General features: G+C 38.3%; 1 protein-coding gene across 13 annotated transcripts in view; it reads left to right on the plus strand.

The window, feature by feature from the left end:
* The window catches only part of Mycbp2 (MYC binding protein 2), a 252,489-nt gene that overhangs the window by 159,181 nt on the left and 77,533 nt on the right, over positions 1-15,775 (plus strand). For all 13 annotated transcript variants that reach the window (XM_052732538.1, XM_052732541.1, XM_052732539.1 and 10 more), the window contains 5 exons: positions 302-446; positions 3,558-3,773; positions 4,369-4,424; positions 10,400-10,515; positions 15,636-15,733. In XM_052732538.1, coding sequence (XP_052588498.1) covers positions 302-446; positions 3,558-3,773; positions 4,369-4,424; positions 10,400-10,515; positions 15,636-15,733 — 631 coding nt within the window. The remainder of the gene's footprint in view (positions 1-301; positions 447-3,557; positions 3,774-4,368; positions 4,425-10,399; positions 10,516-15,635; positions 15,734-15,775) is intronic.

Below are 15,775 nucleotides of genomic sequence, written 5' to 3' on the forward strand. Positions count from 1 at the left end.
GTTGATATTAGAAAGCTGATCTTCACTACTTCAGATTAGCTGTAAATTAGTCATTTTTTGATAATTCTATAATAAAAATTTCAGTACTTTCTAACTTTAAATTATTTCATAGTCTATGTAAACATCAGAAACTTCATGCATTTTTGTGTGTGTATCTAATGGATTTTTATTAATTGCTTCCCAGGAAAACACTTGTAACTAATACTGAATCAGAAATGAAGACACTGGTTTAGCATTTTGTTCAATACAGGTTTAGTTTATTTGGCTTAATTTCATGTTCTCTTGTTTTTAACTCTTTTAGATGGCTTCAGCCAGATTCCTATGCTGATCCTCAGAAAACATCATTGATCCTGAATAAGGATGATATTCGTTGTGGCTGGCCCACCACCATAACTGTTCAAACAAAAGACCAGTATGGAGATGTGGTTCATGTTCCCAACATGAAGGTAATTCCGTGTGAATTAGAAAAAGTCTACACATTGACTGCTGTAACTGCTAAGGGTTGGAGAATGACAAGTCTACAGGGTTCGCTTGCTCTTCTCTGTCTTTGTGTAATGGAGGATACTGAAGAGTTGCTTAGGTGATTGCCTTTACATTAGTTAGTTCCTAGTTATGTGCTGCAATGACTACAAAGATGATAGTTTAAGTTGTCTATTGGAAGAGTTGTATAGAAGGAAGGTCTCTAGTAAAGAGGGATTGAGTAAATGAATGAATACTACATTTTTAGTTATATCTATTTGTTAAAAGACTCATATATTCTGCACTTAACTGAATTCCCACTTTAAAGATAATATTGATAATGTAAACTTAATATTGATAGACAAGTTAAAATATATAAATTTTGGTTATAAAATAATGACTAATACAAATATATATATGTATGAGTATAACATATACTTCTTATACAAGACAGTAGTTGATAAGGATATTTATATTACATTGAATGAAATCAGTGATACAGATATCTCATTTAAACTTTTTATGTGTTTCTAAATAATTTAAAACAAATGTAAATTTGTGTAGATGGTCTCTAGTCCTTTTCCCTTCTGTAGCTGAATTATGGGGTAATTTGAATTTTAGAATTACTACTTAATCAGAGTAGATTAAGATACATAATCTTCTTTTGTTCATAGAGCACTAATTTTTCTATATCACAAATAAAACTATTTCAGCTGCTTTATACCATCTTTGATATGTAGCATGAGCAAAACACAATACCAGTGTAATCTTTTATCTGTGTCAGTAAAAAATAATTAAGACTCATTGTCCATACCTGTGAAGACCAAAACAACTAAGCTTATATAAAAGGACCTGACTCTAATACTAAGCAGAAGTCAACATTTAACAGTACCTTTAAACACTCTAATCCCAACTCACAGTAACAATCTGTGTTGTATCCCAAACATGGATGCAGAAAGATGGAATCGTATATACTCTGGAGTAGCTACAGTGTTGTAGGTAACACACATGCACACTCACCATGATATCCTATGCATTGTCTCATCTTTGTTGTTTGAGACAAAACATTTGCAACTTATCACTATTTAGAGTTCGAAGTATAACAAAAAAGCAAATGCTTTTGTACCATGAATTGCTAAATGGTCTCTTTATAAACAACTGGGAGCCTGATATCGGGGTGAATGCTGAAAGATCAGAGAGACAAAGGAACAAGCCACCTATTTATTACCTCTAGAACTCCTCGGCCTGAAAAGCTTTCCTCAGCGGCAAGACTTTAGTTCCTGTCTCCTCACTTTCCTAGTGCTGGGAATAAAGGCGTGTGACTCCCAAGTGCCGGGATTACAGGAGTGTGCCACCATTACCTGGCTCTGTTTCTCTCCTAGACTGAGTCAATCTCATGTAGTCCAGGGTGGCTTTGAACTCACAGAGATCCAGACAGATCTCTGTCTCCCAAATGCTAGGATTAAAGGTGTGTGTCACCACTGTCTGGCCTCTATGTTTAATCTAGTAGCTTGTTCTGTTCTTTGATCTTCAGGCAAATTTTTAGGGTACACAATATACCACCACATGCTTTCAAATTTTAAGACATTTGATTACAAATATACTTATACGTGTATACTTGTGCCTCACCGGCCAGCCAGCCTGGTATACTCGAGGAGTTCCAGGATGTTGAGAAGTACCCACTCCCTGTTTAACCAACCCCACCCCCCTGCATTGGCTGACACCTGAGAAATGGAATTGGAGGAAACTTATCCCCCCCAACACACACACACACACACATACACACACACACACACTCACACACACACTGGGTGGGATGATCCATATTGTTGGATTGCCTAGTCTTGGCAGTCTCAAAAGTAGTATGATAGTCGTATATATTATAAATGTGTAGCTACCTATGATTCAAGTGTTCTTTTTCATCAGTATACAAATAAGCAAGTAAAAGCACAATAAAACCTTTTGTTGTAGTTCCTGGCAAGTGTTGTCTTTTTCTTTGACTCGTGCATACTAAACATGCTATACCACCAAACTACACACCCAGACTCTCCAAAATACTTATGGAAAGTTGTTAGCAGCAGTCAATATTTTCAGTGTTTTAATATTCCTTTTTTGTTTTGTTTTGTTTTGTTTGTTTTTTCGAGAGGGGGTTTCTCTGTGTAGCTTTGCGCCTTTCCTGGAACTCACTTGGTAACCCAGGCTGGCCTCGAACTCACAGAGATCCGCCTGGCTCTGCCTCCCGAGTGCTGGGATTAAAGGCATGCCTCACCACTGACCGGCTTAATATGCCTTTTATAAGTCTGTTTTCCTAGGTGTAAAGTAAGTAGATGAAGGATTTTTACATTTTATCATTGTAGAAACTGAGTTGCAAAGTTCAGACTGTTAAAATCAGTAGCTTAAATTATTAACTATGCTATCTAATTATGCTTTTCTTGCCTGAAGTAAACAGAGATCGTTAGATTTCTGGTCATTTTTAAACCATTAATTCTAAAGACTTCTATTAATGAGTATATTTTCCTTTGTAGCTTTTTTTTTTAAAGATTTCTTTATTTTTATGTGCATTGGTGTTTTGCCTACATGTATGTCTGTGTGAGGGTGTCAGATCCCCTGGAACTGGAATTACAGTTGTGAGCAGCCATGTGGATGTTGGGAATTGAACCCCAGGTCTTCTGAGGAAGGTCTCTTAATTGCTGAACCATTTCTCTAGCCCCCTTTGTAGACTGTTAACATCAAGAATTCAGATAAATTTTTTACAAATAAGCTGTGATTATGAGAGGTATTTATATTTAAATTATCTGATAAAATATTACTTCCTGAAAGAATTCAATACAGATTCTTTCTGTTTTATTTCCCAGTATCATATTAACAAGAGATTTAATTTTTAAGGTATGAAATCTTTATTATTTGTTCTAAAATAATGACACCTCTGTTTTACACTATTAGTGTGTAAGGCAGAGGTGAGATCTTCCTGGAAATGAAATGACCAAGGTGAGCCAGTGTTAACAAAGCTTCTATCACCGACTTTGTAATTGTAAATTGCTTATTTTGCTGTGGCAAAGATAATTATATGTATTTGGCTTTTATATTATTGTGGATAGGTGGAAGTGAAAGCTGTACCTGTTTCTCAGAAAAAAACATCTTTACAACAAGAGCAAGTAAAGAAATCTCAAAGGATTCCTGGCAGTCCTTCAGTAGCAGCAGCGTCTTCTAACACTGACATGACTTTTGGTGGGTTGGCGTCACCAAAGCTGGATGTTTCATATGAACCAATGATAGTAAAGGAGGCACGGTACATTGCCATAACAATGATGAAGGTAATTTATTTTCACTTATCAGAAATATTTATCTTTCACCATTGACTTATTTAACATTCCAGTTTTTCAAATATTGGCACAGTATTACAAAATGCATGATAAGCAATTTAAGGAAAGAAGGGTTTATTGCCTTACAACTTGAGAGGCTACATCCCCCCATGGTGGGGCGGCATGGTTGCAGGCACAGGAGGCAAACTGGATCAATTGGATCCTCATTCAAAAAGCAAACAGAGATAAATACTACTGCTTACCTCACTTTCTCCTGTTTGTTAAGTTCAACATTTAGAATTTCTTTTCCTGGCCTAGTTAACCCAATTTAGAAAATTATTCACAGACATAGCCACACATTTGTCTCTTTAGTGACTCTAAGCCCTATCCATATTAACAATCATATCGTAAGATTTTTAATTTGTTTTTGTTTTTTGTTTGGATCTCTAGTAAATCTGGAATTCGTTTTTCAAGTGGTCTTGCCATTTTCATTTCTTTCTTGTGTGGATAGACAGTGTTCTCAGTTCATTTACTGGATATTTTAGCATTGTAGTAAATGAAAATATTTATAGCAAGGCTGCTAACGTTCCTTGTCTCTTTCTTCAAGGTATATGAAAACTACTCATTTGAAGAACTGCGTTTTGCATCACCAACTCCTAAAAGGTAAGAACTATTTTCTCAAAGTGCTGCTAAAACTAAAACTGAATCACCCAAACAGAAATCTTCAAAAATCCCATCCTTATTTTCTGTTATTTTAAAATATTCTTACTAATTCTTTAAGTCCATATGTACCACTGCCCTGTTTTGTGTTTTGTTCTCAAAAGAGGTTCCTGGAAGTCATCCATCACCTCTAGCCCTTATCATTCCACACCCTCTTCATGAAGATCTCTGATCCTAGTGAGAGGTGTGGAAAAACAAAACCAAAAACCAAACAGCCTATTTGAGTCTGGTCACCACATAGTCTCTTGTTCCCTCATGTCTACCAGCTGTGAGTCTCTGTGTTAATTGCCATCTAGTGTAGCTGGAGAGTTTCTCTCCAGCTTCTACCAAGCCCACTTATAAAATAAATACACAGATGCTTATATTATTTAAACTGCTTGGCCTAATGGCTTGGGCTTCTTTCTATCTAGTTCCTGTATCTCAAATTAACCGTATATATTAGTCTATAAGTTGCCACGTGGCTTGTGGCTTACTGGTACCTTCCATCTCGCTTATCATGGTGGCGGTTGACAGTGTCTCCCTGACTCCCCCTTCCTATTCCCCCAATTCTCTTCTCTGCTAGTCCCGCCTATACTTCCTGCCTGGCTGCTGGCCAATCAGCATTTTATTTATCAATCAATCATAGCAACGTATATTTACAGCATACAGGACATCCCACAACAATCTAGTGTAAGAAGCTTCTTGAATGAGTGTTGAGATCTATGTGTATATCAATATTTAATCAGTAGTCATTTCAATACCATGTCCATTTAGCAGAATAATAGTACTAGGTTCTCCCCTATGGCTTATGACCTCTCTAGACACAGGTTCTTGGCCCCATTATGGTGCCAGGTCTGGTTTTCATTTCGTGGAGCAGGACTTAAATCCAATCAGAAAAGGGTTATTCCATGATGTTTGTATCCCTATTGCACCAGTGGGCCTATCTTGCCGTGCTGGTCGTTATTGTAGCTCTCATTGTTCTCAGCTGAGTGAGACTAATTATTATGCCTTTCAGTACTGTGAAAATGGTCAGTAGGTATGGAACTTCCAGGTCAGTTACTGTTTCGATTTCTCTGTGTTTTATAACTCAAATTGTAATGCCTTCAAAATGGGGTCTTACCATTAAGTTCTGGAGGGTAATCAAGAGCAATGGCAATAATCTGTAATGTTTATTGGTCTATGAGATCCCATTGACCAGTAGCTCAAAAAAAGATAGTGGTATGGAAACTAATAAGGGGGTCATGGAGGTGGGGGGGGGTGGCGGAGGAAGATCACTCAAGAGAAGGGACATAGAATACACTAATATAAAGCTGAAAGGAAATGATGGAACAGGAAGGAATAAATGGGCTGGAGAATGGGAGGGCAGAGTAGAAGATATAATATGGGGAGGGATAACACACACTAAAGATCTTTAGAAAAAGCCACGTGAAAACCTACTATTGTAGAAGCTTCCTATATATGTATGTGTATGTGTGTACATACATATATAGATGTACTTCATCCAAGAAGCTTCTTACGTAGATGGCAATTGACACAAGACTCACAGCTGGTAGCCATGCAGGGAACAAGAGACTATGTGTGATCAGCCTCAAATGGGCTGTTTTTATCACATTTCTTACCACAAGGTTCAAGCATCTTCAGGGAAGAAGGGGTAGGATGATGATAAAGGCTGAAAGTGGTGGATGACTTCCAGGAAACACTTTTCAGGACAAACCACAAACAGGGCAGTGGCACATATGGACTCAAAGAATTAGTAAAATGTATACACACACACAAACTCACGCACACGCACGCACACACACCCTCACACACACACACACACACACACACACACACACACGAGTTGAAATGGAGTCATCTTGTAGCAAGGAGGACAGTACACCAACTATCCACACATGCTAACAAAGTTTAATTATCTGAAATGGATTACTAACCTTCTTTTCTGAAATGATTTCTTACTACAGCACTTTGAAATTTCTAATTGAGCATTTCTTTATACACTGAAAACTTTCTGGTGTTATTTGTTTTAGTCGACTATAATACTACTAACAAACAACATAAAACAAAGATATTAGAGAAAGAGTATCAAGTTCCCAAACTATATACATTGGGTAGTCTAGATGGATTGGTGTAATTTTCTGCCTGGTTCATTTTTTATTCTATTAAAAGTTACTATTGTTTTGTTTTGTTAGAAGGATCTAATTATGTAACCCAGCGCGATCTTAAACATTGTTGTCCTGTCTCTGCCTCTGAATGCTGAGGACGGCAATGGGTGTCAGCACAGCCACCGCTCTGCTGTCTAATAGTCCATGTCTCCTCCTCCCAGGGAGTTAGCAAGCGGTTTCTAAGTGTTGTCCTTGTGTTAGTTTTGATGTCTCCTTTTTGTCAACCTCTGTTTGATTCTGTTAACTTTATATTTAAGCACATTTTTTAAGTTATCTGTTAGTTTGTAGGGGAAGTTTGGGTTTTGTTGTTGTTGTTATTGGTTTTGTCTTTGTTTTCTGTTTTGTTCTATTTTGTTTTGGTTTTGAAACAGGGTTTTGTCCTATAGCTTGAGATGGCCCAGAATTTGTGATGTTTCTGTTACAGCCTCCCATGGACATAGAGGATAGACATGTGTCAGCATTTCTGGCAGGAAAAGTACTTTTAAAAATAGATACTTGAACGGGGCATGGTAGTTCATGTCTTTAATCTCAGCATTCAGCAAGCAGAGGTAGGTGGATCTCTGAGTTCAAGGCCAGCCCAGTCTACAGAGCAAGTTTCAGGACAGTCAGGGTTGCTATACAGAGAAACCCTGTCTCAAAAAAACAAAAACAAAAAAAAAAGGAAAGAAAAGAAAAGAAAGAAGGAAGGAGGGAGGAGAGAGAGGAAGGGAGGAAAGAAGGGAGGGAGGGAGGGAGGGAAGGAAGGAAGGAAGGATAATATTTGAGCAGCACATGGTACTTAGAGTGATCACCTCTGTAGACCTTGGAAGAGGCTCTGAAGCAAATTTGAAAAGCATAATTACCCATAGCTTGCACTGTATTGCATTTCATATGACTTTGTTCGAAACTGATTAGTTTGATTGGAAATTAGAAATTGATTTAGATTAGTTTGACTTTCTTTTGGTTTGTTCCCAAGGTAGAGTTACAGTATATAATCTACAATGTTTTCTATCAAATTTGCAAGGTACAGAAAATGTGACCTTGGGAATAGGGATGTAGTATTTTGTTTCTGGCTTGATTATAGTTCTAAGCTTGTGCTGGAATAGAAACAACTGACCTTTATAAATAAATGTGAACATTATAACTTTGAATAAGGGCAAAATTAAGCTGAGTATAATGGTACACAGCTATAATCCAGCATTTAAGAAACTGAGGCGTTGGGAGATCCTAGCCATACTGTGTGCTCTATAGCACATTCCTATCAGCGTTGGCTACATAGCAAGTCTCTGGGTAGACTTAGCTATATAGTAAGACCCTGTCTCAAAAAAGAGGGAAAAGGAAAAATAGAGAAATGAAGAAAGAGAGAAGAAGATAGAAGGAGAGAGAATGAAAGAACTCATTTGCTAGTAAGTAGGTTTTCATATATGTTAGGTGTTTTGAACCTAACTGAAATTGTGGCTTATCTATTCATTGGACTGTCACCATTGGCCATTTGCCATGTGGAAGATTATATAATAGGCCATGGGTACACTTAAAAACAAGATAAACATGGTACCATTTCTTGTGGTATTATCATTCCTGTACAGAACAAACTATTAAAAAGTGAACAGAGTAGTAATAAATAAAGTTATTTGATAGACAGCATTGGGATTGTAGCTGATTGCCAAAATATTACAAGATGGAGGAAGATTAAGAACTATCATTTATGTGGCAATTGATCATGTGAAGATTTTAAGAAGTTCAGTCTAGCTACAGAAAACCTGGGGTAGGTTAAGCTTGGTGTCTTTTGAGAACAAGAAAATGGTGGGCCTGGAGAATAGTGAAAAGAAGCTAATGGTTGGAGATAAATTCAAGAACTGCACGAGATACTCTTCTGTGTTCTGGCAGGCTGCGCTTACATAGGTTGAAGTTTCTTATAAGCCATCTAATTTCATGAGTTTTAAGCAAAACCTTTAAAGTTTTTAGAAGATCATTGTGGTGGCTCTTCAGAGGTAAATTATGGGAAAACAAGAATGGCAACAGAGAAATAAGTTGGAGATGATTAGGCAGTGTGGACTAGGAGGGGGGGGATGTGTAAGGTAGAATAAGTAGACCCTGTCACCGGAGAGTGGATGGGTCAGCTCTGAAACTATAAATACACAAACAACAAAAACAGACTTGGCAGGTTGTATTTATATATTTTTTGCATATGTATACATACTTATATATACAAACATACATATATGTTCATAGTAATAAAAGAAAAGGTGGCTATCAATTTGAGAGTAAGGGCCATGGGAGGGTTTGGAGGGGAGAAAGGTAGAGGAAGGGTGCTATAATTCTATTTCAATTAGAATCATATTTTTAAAAATGATCACAGATTTTCTTTTGTCTTTAAGAACAGCATAGAACAGATTATGGCCAATTTTGGATCACAGACAAAATTTTACCTGCTGCCTACCTACTTTTATAAATGTTACTATAACACAATTTCATTATCTGTAGCTACTTTTACAGTGCAGTGATCAAGTTAAGTAGTTATGTCAAAGACTTTTTTACCTAAGAAACTAAAATTGTTACCTAAAGTATTTACTGACTCCTGGAATATATTATTGTAATTTTTATGATGATCATGAATTCCTAGGAATGAGCAGGTATTTACATTTTTTCTGTGTTGTATTGTTTTGTAAGGTATGTGTTGATTAGTGAGAAATAGGAGCCTTTTGTTAGATATGCTGAAAATTGAGATTCTGTTATATCTCTCAGATATTTACTATTTAAGTGGGGATGCAACTGTGCAACTGCAAATAGTCTGAAGGTCAAGGGAAAAGTGAGTTTGGGAGTCATCTATATAGAAATGATATTTGACATCAGTGGATAGGTAATCGACCAACTAAAACAATGATTCAGGAAAAAGAAAATCTAGACTCAGACCCTGGGTATTTCATAGATTAAAAGACAGTCAAAAGAGGAGAAGCCAGTAAAACACTTGAGAAAGAGTGACTAATGAGGTGAGAGGAAAGCCAAGAGGAAGTCAGAGCAGCAAGGAGACAGTACTTCAGGACAGTGAGAGTTACCAACCAATACACGCTTCTAAGAGACTGCTGGGAGGAAGCAATGGCTTTAGATGTCAGGGCCACTGATAACTGCTGTCAGCAGTTGCCATGAATGCTAGGAACGGAATTCTAGTAAGGGAAGTTGTGGAAGAGAAGTAGACCTAAAAGGAGCGAGAGTAGCCGTCTTAGGGAAGTGTCCATATGCAGGGGAGAAGACATAGAAGACTATTAGAAAGGGGAGTGATACTGGAGAGGAGTAAAGGTCAAGATTGAAAATTCTAAAGTTTTTTATGATAATAAATAGGGCCTAGTAAAGTAGGAGAACAAATGATGTATGAGAGAAAGTGAGGTAACTGAGGGGACCAACTTCACAATTCAAATGGAAAAAGTGGCTTTGGATAAGAGCCACGTTGTTCTGTCCATTGTATCAGGAAAGAAAATGAGGCAAAATAGGTTTAACAATCTGATTGCTTCATGAAAACTATAGCCAATTGCTTCTATTTTCTCAGAAGGGAAAAGTGAAATCATAATCAACTGAGAGAAGGAAAGAGAAGAGTTGGCCCTTTAAGGCGAAAAAAGAGTGAAATTCAATTATTTGTAAGTTAGGGAACATGCTATGACAGCTATAACATTGCCAGGCAGAATGATAATACAGACAAATATTTACTGAAATAGCAAATGATCTTAACTGAATAATCAAAAGTAAATTTTTTGATATCCACCTGTTGTATTTGTTTGTTTCTTTGGTATGTTTTTTCAGGCCCAGTGAAAATATGCTGATTCGTGTCAATAATGATGGGACTTACTGTGCAAACTGGACTCCAGGGGCTATTGGGCTGTACACTATTCATGTTACCATTGATGGCATTGAAATAGGTAAATATTATTTTAAATAATAAGTTGCTGCAAAAAACTAGAATCAAAATCATTCTTGTGTTGTTGGCCCTTTGTGTCATACACATAAAAAGGTTTCATAACGTCTTTGTGTCTTCATTTCCTCTTTCCTAATAAATTTTAATTAGTATATTGCAAAGATCCTATCATTTGAGGAATTGATGGTGTCTGATCACTCAGTATAGCTGTCATGAGTCTTTCCCCCATTTTCTAGTGTGTCAGTGAGGTATAATGTCCTCCTTATCCCTGCACTGTCCTGTGCATGCCACATCTCCCCTCTGATCTCCCAGTTTAGGTACAGTACCTACACAGAGTGACTACTTAGTAGATAGTGTGATTTAGATTTTATTTTCCACTAAATTTGAAAAAAAGTATATACTGATTTTTCTTTTATGTGTTAATGCTTCATTATGTAACCTCAGTGTAACCATATCATAGTTGAATGAAAAATGTCATGTATTGGTGTCATTAAAGGGTAACTATAATAGTAAAATAACATCGTAATAACCTTTGGGAAGCTGTACTGTAAGCCGTTTATTTTTGTATTGGAGATAAAGAGGTTCTTTACGTTTTGGCTTATAGAATTTGTAACTATATACAATCAGATGTGTAAATTATAACAAGCTTTTGCCACAGTCTCTTTTATGTAACCACATTGCTAAAAAAAAACCTTTTACAAAAGATAATTTTCATTAAAAATTTGTGTTGCTGAGATTTAAACGGGCAAACGAAGTTATTTTAAGTAGACTAGAAGTACAGATATACAACAGACACTGAGAGAAACAATCAATCAATGGAACCTCTTGAAACTGAGAAGCTTTGTAGAGCAAAGGATATGGTCAACAAGGCAAAGCGACAGCCTACAGAATGGGAAAAGGTCTTCACCAACCCCACATCTGATAGAGGACTGATATCCAGAATATAAAAGGAACTCAAGAAATTAGACATCAAAATGCCCTATAGTCCAATTAAGAAATGGGCTATAGAACTAAACAGAGAATTCTCAACAGAGGAAACTCAAATGGCTGAAAGACATTTAAGGAATTGCTCAACATCCCTAATCATCAGGGAAATGCAAATCAAAACAACTCTGAGATACCACTTTACGCCTGTCAGAATGGCTAAGATCAAAAACACTGAAGACACCTTATGCTGGAGAGGATGTGGAGCTAGGGGAACTCTCCTCCACTGCTTGTGGGAATGCAAGCTTGTACAACCACTTTGGAAATCAATATGGCGCTTTCTTAGAAAATTGGGAATCAATCTCCCCCAAGATCCAGCTATACCACTCTTGGGCATATACCCAAGAAATGCTCAACCACACCATAAGAGCACTTGTTCAGCTATGTTCATATCAGCATTGTTTGTAATAGCCAGAACATGGAAACAACCCAGATGCCCTTCAACTGAAGAATGGATAAACAAAATGTGGTACATATACACAATGGAATACTACTCAGCAGAGAAAAACAATGACATCATGAGGTTTGCAGACAAATGGATGGATCTAGAAAAAAATCATCCTGAGTGAGGTAACTCAGACTCAGAAAGACAAACATGGTATGTACTCACTCATAGGAGGATACTAGATGTGGAACAAGGATGACTGGACTGCTACTCACATCACCAGGGAGGCTACCTGGAAAACAGGACCCCAAGAAAGACACGGGGATCGCCCAATGACAGAGAAATGGAAGAGATCTACATGAACAGCCTGGACATGAGTGGGGGTAATGAAGGGCGAGGGTCGAGGGAAAGAAAGCTTGGGGGAGTGGGAGATCCCAGCTAGATCAACAACAGAGAGGGAGAACAAGGAATAGGAGACCATGGTAAATGAAGACCACATGAGAATAGGAAGAAGCAAAGTGCTAGAGAGGCCTACAGATACCCCCACAACAGACTGCTGGCAATGGTCGAGACAGCCCGAACTGACCTACTCTGGTGATAGGATGGCCAAACACCCTAATTGTTGTGCTAGAAACCTCATCCAACTACTGAGGGATCTGGATGCAGAGATCCATGGCTAGGCCCTGGGTGGAGCTCTGGGAGTCCAATTAGCGAGAAAGAGGAGGGTTTATATGAGCGAGAATTGTTGAGACCAAGATTGGATAAAGCACAGGGACAAATAACCAAACAAATGGAAACACCTGAACTATGAACCAGTGGCCGAGGGGTCCCCAACTGGATCAGGCCCTCTGAATGGGTGAGACAGTTGATTGGCTTGATCTGTTTGGGAGGCATCCAGGCAGTGGGACCGGGTCCTGTGATCATTGCATGAGTTGGCTATTTGAAACCTGGGGCCTATGCAGGATTGCTTGGCTCGGCCTGGGAGGAAGGGACTGGACCTACCTGGACTGAGTCTACCAGGTTGATCTCAGTCCACAGGGGAGGCTTTGCCCTGGAGGAGGTGGGAATAGGGGGTGGGCTGGGGGGGAAGTAAGGGAGGCGGGAGGGGGGAGAACAAGGGAATCCGTGGCTGATATATAGAACTGAACTGTATTGCTAAATAAATAAATAAATAAATAAATAAATTTATCATAACTTTGCAAAAGAAAAGAAGTGCAGACATACAGATTTCACCAGGAGTTTAAGGCACTAGTGATAGACATTTCTACTTTGATGTTTATTTCTGTATCATTCACAATAACAAGGAAAGGAATCAGCCTAGATGTCCCTGGACAGAAGAATGGAAAGTGAAAATGTACACATATGCACAGTTTGATTTTACCCAGCCGGAAAGAATGGAATTACTAATTTGGCAGAAAAATGATGGCTCTGAAAAGTATTACATTGAGGTCATCTGGATTTTAAAAGAAAAAACATTTGTGTGTTCTCCCTCATACATATTCCAAGTTTTAATGTTAGGATGAATGAAAGTAGGGGTAGGCTGGGCTAGATAAGTGAGCAAGAAAGGGAACAGCTGACATTGAGAAACGGAGTAGGTAGAGAGAGGCAACTGAGGTAGAAGTTCTTCACATGAGCTGTGTAGACTATGTAATCAGATACATAAACCAACAGCAGAGAGACTTTAGTTCTTAGCCTTTGCCCAGTCTCCTTTATTAACAAGGGGAGAGCAAACTGGCAAGGGGAAAATAGAAACAGATTTTTTTTTTAAATGTTATGACTCTTAACTTGGTGTTTTTGTGGGACCCCAATCAGTGGGAGCAGGTATGTCTCTAACCATTTTTGCCTGCTCTTGGGACTCTTTTCCTCCTATTGGGTTGTCCTGTCCAGCCTCTGTATGAGGTCTTTTTGTAGTCGGAGTTTTCCTGTGTATTCACCCAGCTCCTGCAGCCGCTCAGACCCAAGTAAACACACAGAGGCTTACATTACTTATAAGCTATATGGCCGTGGCAGGCTTCTTGTTATCTAGTTCTTATATCTTAAATTAACCCACTTCTATAAACCTGTACCTTGCCACATGGGTCATGGCTTACTGGTATCCTTACATCTTGCTTCTCATGGTGGTGGTGGCTGGCAGTGTCTCCTGACTCAGCCTTCCACTTCCCAGAATTCTCCCCTCTGCTTATCCCGCCTATACTATGCTTCCTGCCTGGCTACTGGCCAATCAGCGTTTTATTTATCAATTAATCAGAGCAACACATTCACAGCATACAGAAAGACATCCCCAGCAGCTTTTTTCCTTGTCTTAGTGTATATTGTTTTGTCCTATTTAACTGTTGTCTTTTGGAGGCCTGCTCTTTTCTGAAGAATGGAGCAGGAGTAGATCTGGGGGAGGGGGAGATGGGAGGCCACTAGGAGGAGAGGAGGGAGGGGAAACTGGCTGGGATGTATTGTGTGAGAGAAGAAGCCATTTTCAATTAAAAAAGAAAATTAGCATAATAAAACAATTCTTTGCTGAAAAATATTAAAAGTGCTGGCTGTTAGGAGTGACTTTAGTAGATAAAATATTCAACCTCATGTAATAGTGGAGTGAAGATAATTGTTCTTATATGCTTTATATTGAAACTGAGGTAGAGGTACACATTACTACTCAACTCTTCCTGTTTTCGTGTTCCTAAGATGTCTTTAATCTGGAACCTTTCTTCACCACAGACAAGGGCAGATAATAATAATAATAGCTAACATTATTGAACATTTAACACATGTATATTGTTGTGCAGATATTTTTATTGTTTAATTCTCATACTGTGATGTAGAGAGTGTTGTCATTCCTGTCTCATACATGAAAAAATTGAGGCCCATAAGTCACACAGTGCCTATATAAGAACACCAAGTGGTGTAGCATGAGAACCTCATCTGTTTGTTTTTGTTGTTGTTGTTGTTGTTTTATTTTTTTGTTTTTTGATACAGGGTTTCTCTATGTAGCTTTGTGCCTTTCCTGGAACTCACTTGGTAGCCCAGGCTGGCCTCGAACTCACAGAGATCCGCCTGGCTCTGCCTCCCAAGTGCTGGGATTAAAGGCGTGTGCCACCACCGCCCAACTGAGAATCTCATCTCTTAATTGCTGTATTATATTGCACTACCATCTGGCCATCATGCTGTCTGTTAGTCACAGAGCTTACCGCTGTGGGTGATGAATAGTGTTCCAAACTATTGCTGTTGGATAGCACTTGTCACAAAAGTGGTTCTTCTTATTATTATTTTGAACTTGTTCAGGATCATTCCATGTGTTCCAGTTAAATAATGGGAAACTCCCTTTCACTTTAAATTCTGAAGGAAACACCTGCTCTTTTTCAACCTCAAGACCTTAATTTTTAGTGGTTCTCATTTTCTCTATTAAGTATCAGCCACTTTTAGAAAAAGCAGAATTCATATATTTATCTTAATTATTTAAAATAGTCTATGATATGGGGCTGGAGAGATGGCTTAGTAGTTAAGGGCAGTGAATGTTCTTCCAGAGAACTCAGTTGCATTTCCCAGCACCCACTTGTTGGCTCACAACCACCTGTAACTCCAGTCCCAGGGGATGTGATGCCATCTTGTGGCCTCTGCAGCCACCAGACAATGTGGTGAACAGACATACAAGGTGGCAAAACACCTATTCACGTTAGAAAATGAAATAGACTGTGATGTGGTTAGATTTCACAATCCCCCCACCTTTGTAGTCAAATATTATAATTAGACTACTTTTCTTACAGATGCTGGCCTCGAAGTTAAAGTAAAAGATCCACCAAAAGGGATGATTCCACCAGGAACTCAGCTGGTCAAGCCGAAGGCTGACCCTCAACCAAATAAGGTTAGGGGAGGGTAAAATCAAAATTAAATTATTAAAAAGAAA

Source organism: Peromyscus californicus, unplaced genomic scaffold (genome assembly GCF_007827085.1).
Source record: "Peromyscus californicus insignis strain IS unplaced genomic scaffold, ASM782708v3 Scaffold_12__1_contigs__length_115047231, whole genome shotgun sequence".
In the NCBI taxonomy this organism is placed as follows: domain Eukaryota; kingdom Metazoa; phylum Chordata; class Mammalia; order Rodentia; family Cricetidae; genus Peromyscus; species Peromyscus californicus.